Source organism: Siphateles boraxobius, unplaced genomic scaffold (assembly GCF_051911475.1).
Source record: "Siphateles boraxobius isolate OS27281-9 unplaced genomic scaffold, OSU_SipBor_1 3, whole genome shotgun sequence".
In the NCBI taxonomy this organism is placed as follows: domain Eukaryota; kingdom Metazoa; phylum Chordata; class Actinopteri; order Cypriniformes; family Leuciscidae; genus Siphateles; species Siphateles boraxobius.
In genome coordinates this window covers 381,313-404,597 of record NW_027508919.1, presented here as the reverse complement: position 1 = coordinate 404,597, position 23,285 = coordinate 381,313, and the positions used below count along the sequence as shown (strand labels likewise).

General features: G+C 38.0%; 1 protein-coding gene across 2 annotated transcripts in view; it reads right to left on the bottom strand.

Moving 5' to 3' along the window:
• The window catches only part of adad1 (adenosine deaminase domain containing 1 (testis-specific)), a 135,544-nt gene that overhangs the window by 13,608 nt on the left and 98,651 nt on the right, over positions 1 to 23,285 (bottom strand). Inside the window, exons 1-8 of one of the 2 annotated variants that reach the window (XM_077247236.1) lie at positions 17,922 to 18,000; positions 17,011 to 17,168; positions 13,852 to 13,986; positions 13,588 to 13,755; positions 11,251 to 11,325; positions 10,953 to 11,078; positions 3,356 to 3,479; positions 594 to 764 (exon numbers count right to left, since the gene is read on the bottom strand). In XM_077247236.1, coding sequence (XP_077103351.1) covers positions 594 to 764; positions 3,356 to 3,479; positions 10,953 to 11,078; positions 11,251 to 11,325; positions 13,588 to 13,755; positions 13,852 to 13,986; positions 17,011 to 17,161 — 950 coding nt within the window. In that variant the 5' untranslated portion in view covers positions 17,162 to 17,168; positions 17,922 to 18,000. Of the gene's footprint in view, positions 1 to 593; positions 765 to 3,355; positions 3,480 to 10,952; positions 11,079 to 11,250; positions 11,326 to 13,587; positions 13,756 to 13,851; positions 13,987 to 17,010; positions 17,169 to 17,921; positions 18,001 to 23,285 lie in introns of those variants that run through there. The other variant, XM_077247237.1, reaches the window with a different exon arrangement.

Below are 23,285 nucleotides of genomic sequence, written 5' to 3'. Positions count from 1 at the left end.
TTCACTGGACTGAAGCAACTTGGGTTTGCTTGATTATCCATACATCTATTTCTAGAAAGTCATGTGTAAATGCGAGTATCAAATATAATCATCATTGTATCGCATTGTTTAAAAAAAACGATAGAGATTTGATCATAAAACTAAAAATTTAAATATCTTACCAAGACATATTATTGTCAGATATAGAGACGACTGATATTTATATGCATTTTATTTAAGTATCTTCTATACTGTTATAAAAACTTACACTTACATTACAAGCATCAGAATTTCATCTTACCTTTTGGCCATATAAATATCAGCATCTGCACCAAATTTCATATTTTTTCTCAGTTCGGGCCTCTGAATAAAATTGAGCTGTTTTTTCCTCCTCAAGTTTGAGCTCCATATTCTCACTATATCATATGAGCCATAAAAGCTTGATGTATCAAATATGACACTCAATGAAAAAAGAACGTGAAAACATTTTCTTTTAGATTTTGTCTTTCATATGTCAGGCTTTACAGGGTTAAAGAAGAGCATGATACTGGGCCTTCATCAGACCTGACTCTCTTCATTTATACATGTAAATGTATGTTTGTGAGTGTGTGTACAGTTGAGAAGGTATCTGTGCTGCTCCTTTGGGTAGTTGGCTCAGGTACAGGTGTAGAGTGATGTGATCTTTGAAGCTGAGGAGCTTCGTGGTCTGGTCCTGCTGAAAGACTGACTTCTCCTCCAGAGCACTATTCTTACTGAAGAACAGCAACAGATTCCTATACAGAAACCTATGACACATTGAAAAGACATTCTAAATTCCAGTCATCTGTGCTTTAAAGGGATAGTTCACCAAAAATTCTCTCAGTAATTACTCTCCCTCATGTTGTTCCAACCCCGTAAGACCTTCGTTCATCTTCGGAACACAAATTAAGATATTTTTGATTAAATCTGAGAGCTGGATCACTCCTCCATAGGCTTTTAAGGGATTGAAACTTGTTCCCCGAAAAGTTATTAAAGACATTGTTAAAATAGTCCAAGTGACTACAGTGGCTCAATCTTAAGTTTATCAAGCGACGATAATAATTTTTGTGCGCAAAAAAAACAAAAATAACGACTTTATTTCAACGATTCATTTCCTTCTCTGTGGGCCTCGAGTGAGTTCACTAGTGTAATAGTGTAGTGTTTCTGTGTTGTATTTCACACGCATCACACACATGACCAGCGTCGGCCAATAGTGAGCCTACGTGTGACGTAGCATTACGCAATCACACTACGCTAATTGACTAGAGACCCACAGAGAAGGAAATGAATCGTTGAAATAAAGTCGTTATTTTTGTTTGTTTTTGCGCACAAAAAGTATTCTCGTCGCTTGATAAACTTAGGATTGAGCCACTGTAGTCACTTTGACTATTTTAACGATGTCTTTAATAACTTGTCGGGGCCGGCAAGTTTCAATCCCTTACTGTACGTTCACACCGCCGCCGACTTGAGCGTCAAAGAAGCTCTGGCCGCTCTGTCAAGGACGCTTGTCAAAAAGCACGGGGAAGCTCGTTGACGCTTTGGACGCTCTGACGTAGCAGGGAGAAGAGAAGTGTCACAACATGAAATGTAATAAACAGAAAAAAACAAGCAATACATTGAAGAAACCTTTTATAATGACAGCATTTGTATAACTGTTTTGGTCACTTTTGGTCGGGGAAAAAAATAATAATTAGCTATTATTATTATTATTATTTGCATTAGGCTATTATTTGCATTAGTGCAATTGGTCAAATCTTTGTCACTGTGAGCAAATGAATTGCATTCCCATGCCTCGTTCTTTTGTAACTGGTCCCTGTAAGCAAACAACGTCATATCATAAATGATAGGAAACCCAGCAACAGCGATTATCAGCTTCTCCTCCATTTTCTCGGAACTAATGTTTTGGTAGGAACGAAAGTTCACATCGTATGTTTCTCCGGAATCAGCCAGAGTGAAGGACGTCTTTATTCTGATTGGTTTCTGGCGTTTTGCCGCTGCTTGCCGCTGAACCGCGTCATAGCTCATTACCATAAAGTTGAGCTTCTTTCAACTTTCCGATTGACGCTCAAAACGCTCAAAACGCCCAAAACGCGACGCCGAGGGATTTGACGCTCCTTGCAGCTGAGAGAAGCCAGCTTCCATTGAAAATGAATGACTTCCGGCCGCTTTGGAAGCTCAAGTCGGCGGCGGTGTGAACGCACCTTTAGAAGCCTATGGAGGAGTGATCCAGCTCTCAGATTTAATCAAAAATATCTTAATTTGTGTTCCGAAGATGAACGAAGGTCTTACGGGGTTGAACAACATGAGTGAGAGTAATTACTGACAGAATTTACATTTTTGGGTGAACTATCCCTTTATATCAACTACAGACTAATTAATGAACTTATATTTAGCTATTTCGAGTTTGGTTGACCAACAGAAGTGTTTCTCCTAGCATTTAAGCAAAAATCCTTCAGTTTACAAGGTTTTAAAGGGGAACTCGGCAACTCGAAAAAAAACGTCCAACTTTTGGACGTTTTTTTTCTTCAACCAAGTCAAGCAAGTAGTTTTAAAACAGGTGCTACAGCGGTGGCTGTTACTGGCTATTTAAATCTAGCGGGTTTGATGTCTCGCAAAAACAATGACGCTGGTAGTGACAATTCTGTCCGTCTGACTAATCAGTGATCTGCAGTGTTTTCACGTCACATTTTAGTATCGGTACGGTACGCTTGGAACCTCAACAGAGGTGGTACCATTTAAAGCGAGCCGTACCGTACCGTACCATGCAGTAGAAAAGCGCCAGAAGTGAGCCGTACCGAGCCGAGCCGTACCGTACCATGCAGTGGAAAAGCGTCAAAGCATGCCGTACCGAACCGAACCGTACCGTGCAGTGGAAAAGCGTCAAAGCGTGCCGTACCGAACCGAACCGTGCAGTGGAAAAGCGCCATATGACAAATGAGGTGGGTGATACATCACACACATTGGGGGCGGCGTAAAGCAGTTTGTGTTTCTCGCTCGTTCTCGCTTCTCACGAGACTTCCTATTTCCAACTTACCGGGACGTTAGTCCTCATGTTGCAAGGTTGGTTTTCCGCCTGGGAACGCTGGGGGGAGCGGGGAAAGTCACCATTCTCACCAGAACAGGTTATTTAACCATCCAAATGATTTCTAAACGGTTTTATTAAGTTGAAATAGTTGCCAAGTTCCCCTTTAAGATCAAGAAACATGCATTTTTGACACGCAAACCTTTGACTGGTAGGATAAACAAAAAAGCAAACCACAGCTTTTTGAAGAGTGTTAGATATTCTCTGAACTGGCCATCAAAGAGATGATTAATATGAACATCAATGTGATGCCAACCTGCAACAAAATACATGTACCTCATTAGTGATCTCCGGGCAGTTACTACTGCGTGTGAATCATGCAGGATCCGTCCTGTCGGTGCTGGACTGGCTTTGGTATTAGAACTGCCAGTTCCAAGAGCAACAACCTCACATCCTGTGGCTGCAGACGAAACAGGACAGTTTTGATTATAATTATATAAGCACAGACTGACAAAAACTGAATATCAAAATTAGTCAGATGATACTGTTGGATATCAGATGTTAAATATATCCAAAGTTCGTTGGAGTTGCAGAAACTTGATGGCGTGTCTGATTAAAACACGGGACAAATACCAGTCCTTTGCTCTCTTTTATTTTAAGTTCAGGATGATTAAGTCTTGGTTAATTCACATGACATGAAGTTCATAGATTCACATGATGTGAATGGACAGATGGACAGGATGTACAAGATGGTCTTAAGTCACTACAAACAATACAATAAAGTAAATCAAACTCATATAATTCATCAATACACATATCAACAACATATATATATACTCAATCCAAACAATTCAAACAACACAACTGGTAAAACAAACCTACTTAACGCATCCTAAGGAAAGGACTCAAAGGACATGGTTGGGTGTCCATTCAAACACACACACCTCAGAAAATGCAACAAAAAAAAAAAAGGGAAGGAAGTGAGGTATACTTATAGACCTCGACCAGGGGGTGATGGGTAATGTCGTGCGCTAGATTTAGTAGTGTAGTTTGCTTGGAATTGTGGGATATGTAGTACAAATATATATATTTGAAAATATATTATATTGGAAAAAAAGGTCAAATTAAAGGAAAGGGACAAATTCACAACAGATACACTGCACAAACTCCATCTACAAGTGTTGTTTGCATATTTTGTTAGGCGTGAGTTATGCACCAGAGACCAATTCTGCTTTTTTCTATACATCTTTCTTTAGTGTGTAATGTTGATGTTTATGCTCAAACATCAACATTACACACTAAAGAAAGATGTATAGAAAAAAGCAGAAAAAGCTCCAGCGGGAGTTATTCTATATCAGTGTCAGTGTTTCTGAACTCCCTGAAACGCCTCCATATAGTCTTGAGTTTTCTTCCCGGAACTAACGTGTCACAATATACCTCATTTAAATAATTCATATGCAGAATAAAGGGGCGGGGCCTGGTTGAGTTAGTTAGTAGTGTGTTAAAGCAGCACTATGCAGTTTTTTTTAGCTTAACTGAACAGCTTCAGAGTTATTGGAATGGTTATATGACTCTTTTCGGGTTGAATGGTGGTCGTCTCGACCCCCCTCTGGTGCCTGTGGGTGGAAAAACCGCACTTGCAACTTTGGGCCGGCGAACCGCCCATCCAGATCCGGCTAGCTATAAGAACAACTATCGTCATGCCTAAACTGGCATATAAGAGGCAGAAAGCTAGGAAAGCATTGTCGGAGGAACAGAGAAAGAGGAAACGGCAGACTGACCGAGCGAGGAGTCAGACACGAGTAAATATCGGACCTGCGTTTTCAGAATGGAGGAAAAAAACGAAGAAAGCGCGATCGGAAGAGTCTAGAAAAAGGTAACGAGAATCTGACAGCGTGAGGAACCGGACAAGAGTCCCACTCGCTCAGGCTTTCACTGTTAAAGTTGATTCCTGCGATTATCATTAGAACAGTTGTCAATGTCTCACATAATTATCAGGACATAAATAAGCCTACACGTTGTAAATAGTGTAAATGAGCGCAATTTGCAAACTATTATGATAAATTGCAATAATCATGTCTAACAACATAATAATAACGGACATTGTTATGAAAATGCGACGTACATGATGTAACTTTATTGATGTCATCTGGCATTTAGGCTCAGGTTAGCCTAAAGTAGGCTACTTTATTATTATGAAGTGCAGAGGACGTGAGTGCAGATAAGCTCTGCGTGAGTTGTATTTACGACAGTAACGTTAAATACAAGTACTCTACAGCGACTCTAGGGGGCGCTGTTTGACAAAAACGGAATTCCTGCATAGTGCTGCTTTAAAACTGGTGGTTATGGTAAGGGGCGGGACATTTTCCAAACAAGCTTGAAGCGCTTGACCAATCACAACACACTGCTCCAGCTGACCAACCAGAGCACAGTGTGCTTTTCAGAAGGAGGGGTTATATTAATTATATATTATATATTAATAATTAATCACGCATATTAATTACAGAATAGTATGTGCATGCTAATGTGAACCTTCACCAAAATGAGCAAAAAGAAACAAAAAAATGACAAAGTCAAGATGAGAAAAAGAATATCTTTTTACAGAGTTTAAGGGTACATCTATATGTTTAGTTTGTTTGGGAATGCAATCTGCAATTAAAAGACTTTCATTTACATTGCTATTACACCAAAGCACACAAAGAGAAGTATGAAAGATACAGCGGTGACGCCAGAGTTGTTCTCACATCTCAGCTTTAAAAGGTAAAATACATTGTCTACAAAACATTTTTGCCAAATGCAGGACAGAAATTTATGCATAATGTTCTTATATGCTTCTATTTTTATTCATGGTAAAATATAAATTTGAAGAAAAGCCAGAAACTCACACGCCTTAAAAATTGGCCAAACGAGGTGCATAGACCAAAAACTTAAATTAGGGAAACACTTCAAAAAAAAGCCTGCACACTAACAATGAAGGGGAACCACCAATTGCAAGATAAAAACCACTGCTTTAATGATAAAGTGGCAAACAATTTGGTCGCATGTGACCTATGTAATCATGTGACTCCTTATGTTAAGATGGCTCCAACACTGAGTACTGTTAACTAGGCATAGAGAAAGGTGACGTGACCGAAACGTTTGCCACTTTTTCATTAAAGCAGTGGTTTTTTATCTCAAAATTGGTGGTTTCCCTTCATCATGGCACCACTTTCAAACAAACCCATCAAAACACAGGCGTCATTCAGGCAAATCTAACTGCCATTTGAGAATATCTCCCAATTCCCTTCCTTTTACTGTAAATGTTTCCAAAAACAAGCTTGTCAACACCCATGACCTCACGGCTTGACCCTTGACCATTTCGCTTGTCTAATATCCTGTGGATGTTACGTACCAATATCATTAAGAATCCTCCAACATTTCCTGTTTTAGTTTGTTTGGTTTGGTTAAAAATGTCATCAAACCAATGAAAAATGATGAAAGGGCCAAAGGAAATCCTATTTGCTTCCTCTTCCAGTATATTTCCATTGTTGGCTTCACTAAGAGATTCACGGTGGAAATTCCAATCTGCCTACTCACATTTGTAAGTGCCCCCATGATATTACAAATGCAACAAACAGGTGCCATTTGTTTAAAATATCACATACGATTATGTTTATTCTAGAAATAAACAATAGATGTCTCTATTTCATAAAGCTCTAATTATATTTAATGTCAACAGTTCCCATAATGTTGTGCCGCAAGTACTATTTCCCGAAACAGTCTTTGAGTAGGAAGTGCTTGAGTGTGAACGAGACAAATTTATCGGCGTCTCTGAATTTTCCAAAGGTTTCCCACACCTATTGCCTAATGAAAACCCATGCTATTTCATTTATGTATAATTGCTAGATAAGGATTACTGTGATAACTGTGCTTTGCTTATAATGAAGGTGAAGTTCCCCGAAAGTGTGGCGCAAACATCGCTCTTATAGTTTCAGAATCACTATCAAACAATGAGAATAATGTATAGATGTAAACCCCACAAAACCCATACATGGTCATCTAGATTCATTTGGAGAACTAATGCAAAATATATGCAATTATGTGTATTAATGTGCACTTTAACAAAATAATGTCTGTTTCAAAAGCGTTTGATGTTGCCATTGTTGTTGAGGGGAATCTCATAAAAAAGGAGTATGGAAAAATGTTCATGTCACTTTTCCCCTCTAACTCATAATGAAAGAGATTACAATTACTTTTTTTATTGCAACATGACTTTTTCAAGACAATTAATCAAATTTATGCTAGCTATTTATTTGTATCTTTATTTTTAACACTTTATTTTTTATATGAACTATTAAAATTGTTTAAATAACAACACAACCATGATGCATAAATATATTACAACTTAAATCTGAACTGGCGTGGTGTCTGTGAATCTCCTGTCTGTGCGAGACACACACCGGACTCATGCGCACAGAAAGCCGCTTCAGACAGCCACATTGAGTTCTCTTTCATGCTTGAACAGACAACAGTATGCCAAAATGCCTGCTTTGTCGAGTATCCTCGTAAACAGTCTTAAATGAGTTAAATAAAGTCTTAAATGAGCGTAAAGAGTTTTGAGGCCATGGGATATGAGTCAGATCTGCATCATGTGCTTCAGTTCTTAAAGTGACAGTAGCCTAATAAACCTGCCGCTGTGATGTCCGTCATTAACCCCCTGGGGTCGGCGGTATCGCCGGCGATACCAGCTCACTTTTTTTCTTATCAGTGCAAAAGAGACTCCAATAACTCTGTTGATTTTTGTGATACAGGCAAGTGTTATAGACCTTATGCACCAGAGAAACGAGGGCGACGCCATCTTTAGAATATTGTCTTTGAACTTCCGTTTTTGTGGTCGCTCTGTATATTTCTATGGCATCGCTGTCCAGCAGTAATTAGCTGGTGAAGTTGATTTTCTTATTGTAGAGTTAACGAAAGTTATCATGAGCATTGTAATGTTTATCATAAGCATTGTAAAGCATATGTCTTAACAAATGGACCTGGGAAATTTTTTTAACGAGCCGTTCATTCATAACTACGCAAGTCAAAAGACAACGAGCTCAGCGCTGAAAAGAGGCGTGGCTACATAAGGTCTATACATCATTCAAAACTGTTAAATGTTTACTTTTATTTGTGTACACTAATAATAAAAACAAAATGTTGTGTTTTTCGTAAAATAAAGAAAATAAACGATGCGCGTTCTGTCGTCTCCCTCAATGTGAAGTTCATTCAGAAACGCGACATAAAATGATTTGTAACTCAGCAAATACTTTCCACCCACACGTGAGAGTTATGTCTATACAAAGCTTTAAGTCTCCATTTTTAAATGATGTAAATCATACCAAAAACAAATATTCTCTGTTTAAGTAATTCGTATGAAAGCAACAACATGTACAGTTTCTTCAGCCCAGGCTCATTGACTCTAACGTGACCCCGCCCACACGCGCGCGAGCTGTTCAAATTCAAATGATCCACGCGGAGGAACGCAGAGCTGTTACCGCCCCCATCACCTCTAAACAAAGAATCGCGACTTATTCACATAGCTTATTCAGCCCTGCTCTGCTTTTCGTCGAGTTTGGAAGTATATGGTCTGTGCACCTCGGATTTTCCACAGAAGAATTAGAAGAACATGATTTGATTATGAGAACGATTTTTAAGGTAAGACACATAATAAACGTCTTGTGATTGTATATACTTTATATTGTAGCTACTAGTTAAACTGGTGCTATACTAAAATGTTATGAAATGAGATTGGAGTGCATGAAGCCTAATGCTAAATGAATATACATGTACACACAAGAATGTTTTTATCTTCGATAATTAAACACAGCATGATATAAAGTAGGCTTATTCTTCAATGGTGAATATTATAATGTTTAGACCCGTGTTTACTGTTAAATACTGTGTTTGTGTATATCTGCTCACACGTAGATATGTATAATATGGTAAGAATAATGTTTCATAATATGGTAAGAATAATGTTTCATAGTTTGGAGCGGCTCGATCGCTTCAGTAAACGTTCTCTGCACGCGCTGTGGTTTTGAAAAGCAAAACACGCCAAACATTAGGCTTCATGTTTTTCTCCAATCTCATTTCATAACGAATGGAAATGTTTGAAGTAACATGATAATCCATATATTTTTGTCTAGTGTAGTGTTACTGAAGTGTACTTTTTAACGATATATAGGCTGCCTGCTATCTATCTGTTATTATTTTATGCAGCCCTACACATAGGCTATAACAATGCACAGCAAACTTGGTGTTTTTATATATATTTAATAATAATTTGAACCAGAAAAATCTCAAATGTATTCCCAAAATCGTGCAGCCCTATAGTTTCTCTTGATATCAGAATGTTCACAGGTGTTTATTTTTTTATTTTTTTATTTTTTACAGGGACCAGATGCCCCACTGATGAGTCCTGCTGACTTCAACATTCACAGGAGACTCTGTACATGAACATGGTTAAGTGAAAAATCTTTGTTGTGTTTCTTTGGATTACGTGGTGTTGTAAATAAATCCAAACAATCTAAAAGCCATTCTTTTTTAAATCTCATTCTTTGTGCAAGGCTCCTAATGATAGGGCCTGATAGCACCTAACAGGGCCATTAGGGGAGGGTCTTTGTCTTTCTCAGGTGTCAAACCGTTCAATATTAATGGTTGGTTAACGCCTCCCCGCATAAAGCTTTCTTACACAAAACACGTCATACAAAGTCATACAAGACTTTATTGACTTATCCGAATGCGTAATCAGGATGATTTTCACTTAGTTTTGAAGCAAATATTCTATTCTATGTGATACAATTTTCAAAAGTCTTGTGAACAAATACTTAGTATGGGTTTCATGACCTTATTTCATTGACAATTTTTTTTAGTTTTTTCACAAACCACGCATAAACGTCATTATCTCAAAACCAAAAACTTTTACATACATGCTGCTGACATATTATTGTAGCAGAGTTTGTGCTGAATACAGTGTAATCAGACTTTAGCCATGAAAATGTCACTAAGTATCAGAAAAAAGCATAAATGTCAGAGCATGTCAGAACACCTCCAGGGCCCAGAAAACACCTTAGACCCCAGAGGGTTAATGTAAATCAAAGAAAGAGAAAACCACTCACCGCTCTTGAGTGAATAACTTGTGTAGCTTTAATAAGGATTAATCGATTTTTAATCGATACGATATCCTCATGTCACGATTCGATACATATCATGATACTGAACTCACAATACGATATTGTTGCGATACTCCAAGACATATGATAAAAGGTTAGAAATTTTACTGTTGATTAAAATGCTAAATTTGGTATTACACTGGGGCTGGAAATTAATAGGCTTGGACTTAGTGCAGGTAAACCAATGCACTGACTAGATATATTTAAAATAATGTTGGCCTCTTTTTACTGGCGACATCAGACATTTGGCATTATCTGGACCCAGAAATATTCCCCCATTGCATTATTATACATTATATTCATAACATTATTTATAGTAGTTTAATGTAGTACTGAGACTAAAACTCTGAAGAATTTTCATTTTGGGTCATTTTGAACTATAAACAATACAGATTGCATGCATTTTTGTATTGCGATATATTGTGACACAATATATAGTTACACCCCTAATATTTCAATTGTAATTTATGCAGTGAAGTTTGATAACTTTATATTATTAATCTACATTAGTTTGCAGATAAAGTTAAAAACTTTAAATGTTAGGTGTGATTAATCACACTTTATTACAGAAAAATGGGAGATTAATTGGTTAGATTTTTAATCGATTGACAGCACTAATATCCAGATTCTGTGCAGGATAATTAGATGGCAACAAGGAACATCTTAAATGTCACATGACGTATTAATACAAATCCCACAAAGAAAAACCTGTGGTCTGACATCCTGTGCATATGACTTACGAGACAGCATGACAAATGCAGCCACTGTTCCGCCACAGCCAGTGAATTCTGGGTAACTGTCCATTAGCTTGGTGAACATCTCCTTCACCACGCTGGGTACCTGATCCTTGATGGGGTTCTTTCTTTCTGCGTTAAACCAACCGAAATGAAATTATTAGTCAGGTTCAGAAATATTTCCGATTTCGACATGATTAGACGCTCTAATGTCAAAGGTTACTATGGCTAAAACATCTGAGCATTGATTATAGCTTAGCTGGGCTATTAAATACATGCAGACTGACTTTAAGAATGTATTTACCAATCACAGCTCTTCCAGAATGGATTTCTTGGATTGGGGAGTCCTTCTCTCTTACTGGCAGAGGTGGTGGCCCCTCTGAACAAAACAAACCACACAAACAAAAGGAAACAAGAGTAGTGCTTGTACATGCAATGCTTGCAAACACAAAGCTTTGCATTTACTAAGAAAGTGCTTTTTTTTTTTGTGATGGCACTGCTAGGTGTTTGCCTACTGGTTCAAGTCTGATCAAGATCAAATGGTGCGAGACATATGTACTCAAGGCTTATTGCACTCAGGTTTATTATTAGGGTTAGCAATTGTTTAAATCCCCAAACCTAACTATGGACCACAAGAAAAATATAAAAAAATTCAAACAATAAAATGCGTCCTAGCTTTATGCAATCGTGATCTAAAAAGATAGATAAGATCTTGCACCACCCTGATGTGTGAATGTGAATTTTTTTTTTTTGCATTAAAAAAAACAAATGTTACACCCCCACCTCAAACAGGAAAGAGCTTCACCACGGTTTCAGTGAATGACTATGGGGTTGTTTCGATGGGAGAGAGCACAGCGAGGATGTTCTCTTTCATCTGGGGAAACTTTCACATTGAATTTTGAAGTTTGCATATTTACATTAAAAATGGAAGGGCTGACTAAGTGCTTGCATCGATTCTATGGAAAGTGTCAAACAGAAGGTCACACGATTTCTGCCTATTATCTGCAAGAAGGCTTGCAAAGCAGACCATTAATGAAAACAAACAGTGCCAGGAACAATCTAGGGTTAAACCATGTTGTTAAAGTCAGGTGTTTTTACCTTTTATGCATTTTATTTTGTAAATTAATACATATTATTTGTTATTTCTCATTTTTAGATACACTATTCGTTTAAATATCTGATGAGTGGCAAATGATAGTGATTTTAGATTTTTTTTAATGTTTTTGAAAGTAGTCTATTAGGCTAACTAAGGCTGCATTTATTTGATCAAAAATACAGTAAACTCAGTACTAGTTTATATTGTAATGTATTTAAAAATGTATGTAATTTATTCCTGTTATGCAAAGCTGAATTTTCAGAATTATTACTCCAGTCTTCAGCATCACATGTGTGGCGAGCAGGACGAGGCTGAGGGATGTGAGAGAACGGCACGAGGCCGGTGGCGTGATTGTTAATGAATGACACCTGTGAGACGCACCGGTCTCGATCTCTCACAGAGGAGCGAAGCATAAAGGAGGAGCGACGACTGTGAAGATCCAGAGAGGACAGGTCTGTGTTTATGTTGTGTTTTATTTGTGTAGCCAGCAGTCGTCCGCGAGGGGTTGCTGGCAGACTTTTGGTTTTTGTATTTCATTTATTTTATTATTAAAGTTTTTGATTGTCTGCCGGTTCCCGCCGCCTCCTTCCCTGAACTACGAACTTTGTTACAACATGATTCGATATAATCATTCTTATGAAATTTTAAACTTATTTAAGTCATTAAATGCAAATCTTGCACTCCAGTGTAGTGCATATAGTGTCAGTTTAGGTCTCAATTAACTTCATCGTCACAAGAAATATGTGATATCAAAATACTTCCCAATCAATCATTTTTAATTCTCATTGAATAATTTACACTGACTACGTTTACATGCAGGCAATATTTGGTTTAAGGTCACTATTTGGGTTTCTGAAACATTAGGAATAACCCGTTTACATGCGTGAGCAGAGAGAGTTTCTCCTGTATACATGGAATTGCAATATCCCGATGTAAATGGCGACGCACGGTTAGCGTCTGGACGTACGGACAACCTTAAGACGCAATATGCGTCATTTCCGATTCTACTTCCTGTTTCCAAAGAATTCAACAACAGCAGCAGCACGCGGATAATGAATAGCTCGGGGCAGATAGCGATTGCCTTTGTTTGCGCTTTGGTGCTGGTACTGACCTCGCTCCAAAAGTATGCTGTGCTGCGTCTCGCCATGTTTACTTCCGGTATACTGCACGCGGGTTTTTGTATGCGCCAAGAAGTTCCTCTACTCAAAAGACCAAAATTCCTTGCGAATAGAACATGCGCAGAACACAAATCATTATGGGGATATGCCGATGCACGTTTACATGACCAAAAATTCGGGTTAGAAAAGGGGCACCCCAGGTATCATATCCGGGGTTTTTAAAATCCGGGTTATGAGCATATTCAGGTTTTTGCCGGTGTTTACATGGCCGTGCGTGACCGGGTTATTGCTAATATCCATGTTTTGAACGGATTATTGGCTGCATGTAAACGTAGTCATTGATTCTCAATGAATAATTTGCTTTTAATAAGCATATTTAATATTTAATAAGCATAGTAGCCAGTATAACTCATCATTAGATTATTACCGGAAACATCCGAGGGTATCCCATCATTCTCTAGACTTGCTATGAGCTCTTCAAGGGCCAGTTCAGACGCTTTGGCCCTGGCTTCTTTCTTTGTGATGCCCATTCCAGTCTTATACTGGATTCCATCAATCACAGCACAGAACGCAAAGTAAAACCCAGTAACTCCTGCTGCTCAGAAAACAAAGAAAACAAATGTTGAATGCATCTATGAACTGGACAATGCACTTAGCAAAATCTAGAGATACAAGGAAATCTGCAGGTTACCAGTTGTAACGGTTTCTTTCAGATCCAGTTGAAACTGCAAAGTCTGAGAGAGCTGGTACAACGCCGACACCGGATGTGTATCTCCTCGCTTATATCTGTCGATCAGTTCACGGGGAAGGCTTTTCTGCTTGGAATCTGGAAAGGAGACAAAAGTGACAGCGCACAATATTGATATAATGTGATTCAATCCGTTAGAGCCTGAAGCTGATAATAACACAGTCCTTAAAAACACAACTATTCCAGACAGGGTACCCCCAGGATCCTCCAACTTAAATTCAAGGCTTTTTAAGACCTTTTTAATACCATTTCAATTGAAATTCAATGCCAACTTTGTACCCATTCCGACAGAAGTATGGGGGGAAAATGTCAAATCTGTATACATTTTAAACCCTAGAAAAAGTAGGCTACTTAAATTAAATTAAATATTTTACTTAAAGTATCAGTCATATTTAATACACGCACAACAGTATCACATTTGAGTCATTCTGTTTTTTATAGTTTTAGTTGACAGTTTCTTTAGGTAGTTATTTTATATGTAGTCTTTAGACAGAAAATGTCATAATTATTCTCTCTAGGCCGTTTCAATTAAGCTTGTGAGAAATGATTGACAATGCACTCTTTAGCAGTAGCACTTGTGCAGTTCTACATATATATCCCTTTTCCTAAGTTTCGTGGTACTGTCTTTGTAAAGTATATTATTATTAAACTGTCTGTAGACTTACAAAGTTCTCAGTGCTTCGATTTGCATGTAGAGAACCTCATTAAGCTAGCGTGTTATTGTGGGGCTATTTTGAGCCTTGTTAGTGGTATTAACTAGCGATCTCTTTTTACTTATTATATGCCCCATATACTAGCCCCATATACTAGCGTTATAAGCTAAACAGTTCTTAGAGATAAAACTCTTTATACTAGATTATCATGAAAACAAATCCCAGAGAACAGTCGACTCGGTACCAATGTGTTATTACACACCAGGTTCATTTTGCGCCGGAGTTCTCCTTTAATATTACCCTTTTTCTTTTTCTTTTTTACTGTTGTATAAAATCAATGTCACATTTGAAATCGTGTGGATATTCGGGAAACATTGCATTCTTGCTCGATATTAAAAACACTGATGTCAGCCTGCATTTTGATTGCAGATTTAGTTGCACAAACTGAATGACACTTTAATTTAAGTAGAAAATCTCAAATGAAGATCGCTGAACTCCAGCTTGTCTGTGTTTTCGGATCATCACTTGAGCAGTTTAGAGAGAGCGCGTGCAGGGTTGCCAGATACTATTGAAAAGACCGGGTAGAAAATATGTTATTTTAACAGAAAACCTCTGATTTGGGGTTTAAATGATTGAATTCTGTCATTTGTGGCCACAGCGGATTAAACCGACACTTTCCCATTTCACACGACAAACTAGGCTAGGTTACTATCTTGTTCTGTACCTCACTAGCCTAGTAACCATAGTAACGAGTGCGCACGCTATCGCTTTTTCTGCTATGACGTGGAGCGCGTGGTGCACTCAACGCTGCATGAATTTTGAATTAGCCTACATTAGTAACAGTTAATTTTGCTATGGTATGAACTTATCCTAGGAAAGGAAAAATAATATTTAAGACCTTTGTAACGAAATCCAAGACTTTGTATACCAAATTCAAGGCTTTTAAGGCCTTAATTTGAGATTATCAAATTTAAGACTTTTTCAATGCTTTTAAGACCGGCGGGTACCCTGTCAGATGACACTGTGCCATGTGTGTTTTTCCCTAGCAGGAGTAAATCCTCCTAGACTTTGACAGTGAAATTAAAACTGAGCCTGTTGACGCTGGTCTAACTGTGCCTGGCCTGGTTTCTACCAAGGTTTTTTTTCTCCATTTCTGGCACCTGATGGAGTTTGGGTTCCTCGCCACTGTCGCCTTTGGCTTGCTTAGTTGGGGACATTTAATATTCAGCAATATTGTTGATGTGACTGCACTGATACTATCAGATGAGAACAAAACCTGAACTGAATTGAGCTGAATAACGACACTATTTGAGCTATTCTGCTTCATAGCTCATTCGGCTTCATTTCATAATTGATGAATTTTGCTAATTGACAAATTATGCAACATTGACACTATTATTGAACTGAATCAACATTGAACTGACTCCAGCTGAATGACACTAAAGATGCTTTACAGTAGAATTTAAATGTGTTTTAATATTTTATGAATTTGCATCATTGATTTTGTTACTGTACTGTATTTTCCTGTTTATTACATTGAAGCCGCTTTGAAACAATCTGTACTGTATAAAGCACTATCTAGATAAAGATGACTTGATTTGACAATTTGTGCACAAATATAGAAAGAAATTGTTTTCATCTTTGTAATCTTGTCTCTGAAATTACTTTCATTATCACTTGAGGTCACTAATGGCGCTTTTCCATTACCAGTATCAGCTCAACTCGACTCGGCTCGGCTCGCTTTTCGCTCCGTTTTCCATTACAGATAGTACCTCCCCAATAGTACCTGGTCGTCATAGCAACGCCACAGGAACTACTGGACACACACCCGCTACCCACACACACACACAGGACAATGGAGGAAATCGAGTGTATGCTGTTTTTGATCCTCGGATGTGGCTGTTTCTCACAGCAAGAAGACAAACATTGTTTCAGGAGAGGATGAGGGCAGCAAAACGAAAGACTGCTGAAAAAAACAGCTCCGTCTGGCGCGTGCAATGATGATGCGGTGAATAGTGACGATTCTCTCTGGCCAATCAGCAGTCTGCAGTGTTTTCACGTCACATTTTAGTATCGCCTCAGCTCGCTCAGAACCTCGCTGGAGGTGATACCAAAAGAAGTAGCCGAAAACAGGTACAGGTACAACTTTTACACAGTGGAACCCAAACAAATTCGAGTCGAGTCGAGCTGGTACTGTGTAGTGGAAAAGCGCCATAAGGCTACGTTCACTGTGGCCAATATCAGATTCCAGTGTGAACAGATCTATGTGAACTGAGAAGTAGGCTATATCACATTACGAAAGCAAAATGGGATGAAAATGCCATTTCATGTTGACTTTAAAACACAAATGGAAACACAATGGAAATGAATTTGCCTTACAAAAAAAGAGCAATGGTTATTCTGTCCAGAAATACAAAAGAATGAAAGAAAGTAAGAATAAACGCTTAACTGATTTTGGTGGAGGCGCTCAATGGTTGTCCAGGCAGATATTTGTTGTTGTTGTTGATGTCATTGAAAGGCGAAGGAGCTGAGATGTGTGTCCATTGGCTGTGGGTCAGGCTGGACCCTCTGGAGGACGCACCCCTCATCATCATCTTCATTTAACAGCTTTAGGGACAGAAACACAAAAAAGATAAAGTTAGCTTGATATTAGAAAGAAAAGACAAAAAGCTACATGCAACTCGCATCAGAAATTATATTATAGATTTTTATCAAGCAGGTCCTGATGGTTTTATAGATGGTTTTAATAAATGATGATGATGATTATTCGGTTAGCCCCTAATGAAAATTAACCATGGTTTTACTACACATAAAACATGGTTATTGTAGTTAAACCATGGTAACCACAAATTAACCATGGTTTTGCTATACTAAAAACGTTTAACCATGGTATTTGTAGTAAAACTGTTGTTTCAGAAATGGTGATCAATCCGCCAGAAAACCATGGTTACTAAACTTTTACTAGAATAAATCCATGGTTTTAATAAATTGATCATGATAATGATTAATCGGTTAATATGAAGGAAGAGCGCGTGACCCTTCACACAAATTATTTGACGACGTTTAAATTTATGTATTAGTTTGCAAACTGCCATAAAACACATTCAAAGTAAACCGATATAAACAAAGTAGTGACATCTGACAGGTTAGGGTGAAATAGTTTTTTGTTTTTTTTAAACGCCGATTGAGATGCTAGTCACGATGCTAGCGCGCTAATTTAGCTGAACTAAACAATAAATACAAACTTATATTAATCGTGTTTTATCATAACTGATTGATGGAGCAGCAAATGTGATCGTTTTATCTTTAAACAAACACAAAAACAGATGAATTCACATACACATACGCCCACGTGCTTACCCTGATGGATTCGCTCACAACACAACTGATTCTGATCAACCACAACCACAGACAGATTCATGGGTAAACAGATAGGCTAAGTTAGATAAATTATGGAACGCCATTTCCGCCACATAAGCGGAAAATCATGCTCTGGAAAGCCATTTATGACATAAGGAGTCAAAATTATGACTTTAAAAGTCATAATAATTATTAGATTCTAATGTGCTAATTGTCATAATTATGAGACATAAAGTTGTTATGACTTTATCATAATTTCGATTTAGTATGTCATAATTTAGAATTTTTAAGTCATAATTGTAACTTTTTTAGTCTTTTTCGACTTGTATCTCATAATTATGACTTAGTATGTTATAATTTCGACATTAATTTTATTTCATAATTTTAACTTTTTATCTCATAATAATATAGTTTTATATTATAAAACTGTTTTGTCTTTTTATGTTATCATAATTAGGACTTTTCAAGTCAAATTTTTGACTAATCACATAATTTTAACTTCAAGTCATAATTTTGACTTCAAGTCATAATTTTGATTTAGAAATAATTATGACTTATAGAGCATGTTTTTTTCTCTAATGTGGCGGAAATGGGCTTACAACGGGCACATGCTTGTATCTACATCTGGAGTAGATATCTTACACACACACACACACACAAATATGTATTCTTGTAAAAGCTTAACCACAAAATTATTTTTTTCCATTAATGGCAGCCCAGTACAATGACCCGTGAGTAAAAGTGAAAGTGATGGACTGTTAAGGTCACCAGGAAGTATAAAACCGGTTGTGCATTTAGGGACAACAAAGGGGTTTTTAAATAGTTACTCATGAAAACAGAGTTTTCCAGAGATGTGTATGACTCAACAATCTGTGTGTGCAACAGGAAAGCGCTATAAGCCTTTTTTTCATGCTCTAAAAATAGAAGACCTTTATTAACCACAAAAAACGCAATGTTGACATCAGAAGATGAAGGGACAAATGTTGCATGAGCCACATGCTTAGATTTGCATTCTTTTCAAAGATGACATCAGAACAATCTGTTGCCAAAAACAAACACAAAATTTCAACCTGTCCAAATTCCATGTTATTTATTTATTTATTTATTTATTTTAGTTTGTTTGTTTGGACTAATTTATTCAAACATTCATCCAGTCAATAATGGCTAAAAAAGGCTCAAATATAATATTATTTTAATTTGTTTAAGGTTTTTGTTCACAACATAATTCCTATTAATCCATTTGTGTCATACTTTTGATTACTTGACCTGGGTATTATCTCTTCAATTCAGTTCATTTCCATGCGTTTTATTTTATTATTGTGGTTTTAATTCATAAATCTATCAAGTGAAATGATATCTGATCTAATAAATAAAACCTCTATTATTTTTTCCAAAAATAAAATACTGTTACTATCAGAAATGCAATGATCAAAACAATAGATAAAAAACTCTTCACGCTGTGTTTTCTAGCCTCAGAAAGGCCTCAGTTTAGCTCATTGTATTTAATGCATGCATGAGAGGCAATAAATCCTTGGATAATTTAATGTTTATCAGCAAAGTGGAACATCTGTGGTGTTTTTGACGGTGGAGTCCTATGGTGAGCAAAAGAGCAAGACATCCTACCTCAAAGCCCACACACTAATATTGATGCCTGGAAATACCTCTATAACGTGACGTCACTGATATCATTCCCCTAACCTCTGTTTCCATGCAGACACAATCCTGATTCTGCTCTCATTGTTTTTTATCCTTAATAATTTAGTTGATTTGCAAATGCATTCATGCCCAAAGGGTGTTTTGCACGACCAGGCCGAGAGCGCATGGAATGGTGTGCAATGACATTCATGCAAAGTGTAGTGTAGGTGTTGATTTGACATGCGGAGGTTCATTGCTCACTACAGTAAAAACAAACACCTCTGTTGGATGGGTTGCAGATATTATCTTTAATCTAAATTATTTATATACATTACGTAGGAGTGCTTATTCCACTTTGCCGTCAGTCATTGGCGATCTATCTGATAAAATCTGTCAAGCATTTCAGCTTTAATGGGCGACAGCACAACCAGCGGAAGTCAAGCCTCAAGGTTTAAACATTTTCTTTTTGCTAGTCACTGTGCGCACTAACTCCAGAAGACAGAAAAACTTAGTCAAGATGTTGGAAAAGGGCCCAGACTGATGATTAACTGACGAGTTAACACATCTGAACATCCGCTCTGACAGAGCAAGTTGCAAGTTGTATAGAGAACCCAAGTGCAGTTTATTTATCAATTTAACAAAACAAAAGCATGGCGTGGCATGAAGCATGAAACAAAGGCATAAAACAAGAGCATGACATGACGCTTACCGACAGAGATTACAGTGAAACAAAACTTGACAAATACACATGGCAAACATGAGGGCTTAAATACACAGACTAATGACAAGGGAGACCTGTGACCCATGGCAGGATCACATGACAAACAGGGAATCACATGACAGACATGGAACATGACATGAACAAACCAAAACGTGACAGAGACAAGACCAAATCGTGACAGATCCCCCCCTCTAAGGGCGGCTCCTGACGCCTGGCAAAAACAAAACAAAACATAATTCCAGGAGGGTGGTGGAGCGGGGGAGGTCTTGGGGGAGGGATGGTGGGCCATGCCCGTGCAGGGGGACAGGACATGGGACGTGGCATGGCGTGGGTGGCGCCGGCAGTCAAGGGACACTCGGGGGGGTGCAGGGACCCTCCATGGTCCCATTAAGGGACCTACTACCCTCCCCCCCAAAAAAAATGTTTTCTCGGGGGCAGCTATGGGGTTATGGGCTGGAACAGACACCGGCTCAGGAACAGACACTGGCTCAGGACCAGACAGGCATGACGTGAAGAGACTCAGACTTGGCAGGCATGACGTGAAGAGACTCAGACTTGGCAGGCATGACGTGAAGAGACTCAGGCTTGGCAGGCATGACGTGAAGAGACTCAGACTTAGCAGAAATGACGTGAAGAAACTCAGACTTGGCAGGCATGATGTGAAGAGACTCAGACTTGGCAGTCATGACGTGAAGAGACTCAGACTTAGCAGAAATGACGTGAAGAAACTCAGACTTGGCAGGCATGATGTGAAGAGACTCAGACTTGGCAGGCATGACGTGAAGAGACTCAGACTTGGCAGGCATGACGTGAAGAGACTCAGACTTGGCAAACATGACATGAAGAGACTCAGACTTAGCAGGCATGACGTGAAGAGACTCAGACTTAGCAGGCATGACGTGAAGAGACTCAGACTTGGCAAACATGACATGAAGAGACTCAGACTTAGCAGGCATGATGTGAAGAGACTCAGACTTAGCAGACATGATGTGAAGAGACTCAGACTTTGCATGCATGAGGTGAAGAGACTCAGGCTTGGCAGGCATGACGTGAAGAGACTCAGGCTTGCCAGGCACTGTGGGGTTGCAGGGCTCCTCATCCGCAAAACCCACAGTAAAAGTTGAGCCGGTCAACAAAAGGGCATAGTCTATGTATTGGGCCAGGGAAAAGTGAATCTTCCCACCTGGCAAACATGACCGGATAGGTTCATTTAAACCTACCCTAAATATGTCCTTAACCTGTTAACCGTTGCCAGAGCACCGGCGCACTGAAACGTTTTTTTGTTTAAATAGTTCAAAGTTTTTTGTTTTTTTGTTGTTGTTTTTTTTGCTATACATCATTTAAAAAGATAAAAGACTCAGGTTTCAGTATTTGACCACTATTGTATTCTAAGAAACTTATAGTGACAGTTTTGTCTTAATTTGTGTCAGAAGTTATGTAATCAAAAAATGAGTCCATACCTTTATGAATTATGAGCGTCAGCCAGTCTCATTCAGAAAAAAACTCTTGTGAGGTCGTCATGACAGTGCTTGACAAAACAACGTCTCTCCGGGCTTTTAGCTCAAAAATGTGCAGATTTGGAGAAATATTGATAGATTATCATAGGTTTACTTCAGATTTATATAGACAGGATAAAATTAATTGAATTTATACCCAAATGGGCCGTTGTAATCATTATGAGCGCTGGATACTTGTGTTCTTCGAGCCATGTCAGGTATTCTCATTATAATAGATTATATTTATAATGTAATGCTAATCGATATAGACTTTATCATTGTGCTAGGGCTGAAACGATTCCTCGAGTTACTCGATTACAAAAATTCCTCGAGGCAAAAACTCTGCCTCGAAGCCTCGTTAAATTCCTATGACGCGCACCAAAGGCTACGTGCGGCGCAGGGATTTGATTGTTTCACACGGACCGTTTATTCACACGGACCTGTTCAGGAAGCATATATTTTGAATTTAGTTGGCGCGATGGCGGAGAATGTATTTCCCAGAATTCGGGCCTATTTCTGTCCAGACGGCGTAATTCTATTAAAAACTAATTCAATCTAATACATTTTAGCACCACTAATTAGTATAAACAAAAACTAACCTAGACTTATTTTATGGCTGCTCTTACTAATGATTTTAACCCATTTTATTGGTGTTTTGTGGTACAATATCTGTGTTTTGGTGTTGTCCGCCACCAGAGTTTTCACTTGTCGTAACAAATCTCAAACATTATTTATCACAAATTAATAATAAAAAAAATGCAAATGAATTAAATGTTACCTGAACTAATAAACTACATGCACAGATTAAGCATATATATGCATTTTGTACTTTATTTTGCTTAGTTTCTACCTGTCCCAAGGTTTAGCTGTCATTACCAACACGCTCTGCATAAAGGCACTTTTTAACAGTTTTTTCATCAAAGGTTTATTTGATAGCCATGGTAACCTAATAGCATAGTGGAGCACATGACTGATGCCTTGATGTCCAGAAAAGTAATAAATCTACTCTTTATTCTTTGTGTTGGGCATGTACACTTATTATGCGTCATTACCATATGTGTTGTATTTCTGTATTTTTAAACATTTTTGGATTATTTTTTATCACTTTATTAGTTAAAAAAGTGCACATTACATGTAGAAAGCTAGCTACACTTGCTTAGTCATCATCTTTGCTAGCAAGGCTAGTTTTTTGACTAAATTGTCATTCCCAGCTCAGTCATTACCAGCACATTACAGCCTGTGCTGGTAATGACAGGTTGTGGTGGTGATGACTGCAGATACACACAGTTCCTGTTTGGTCTTCCATAATCAGATTAAACTATGTTTTGATGTTTAAACCAATTAATAGCTGGTGGTTTTTTTTTTGGTCTGAAGTCACTTAGGCTCTTAAATTACAATAGGCTATGATCAGTGATTTGTCATCACCGCAACAAACTGTCATTACCAGAACTGCAATGTCATCACCATCACCATTACCATACATATTTTTGCCAACAAATTATGTTTAAATTA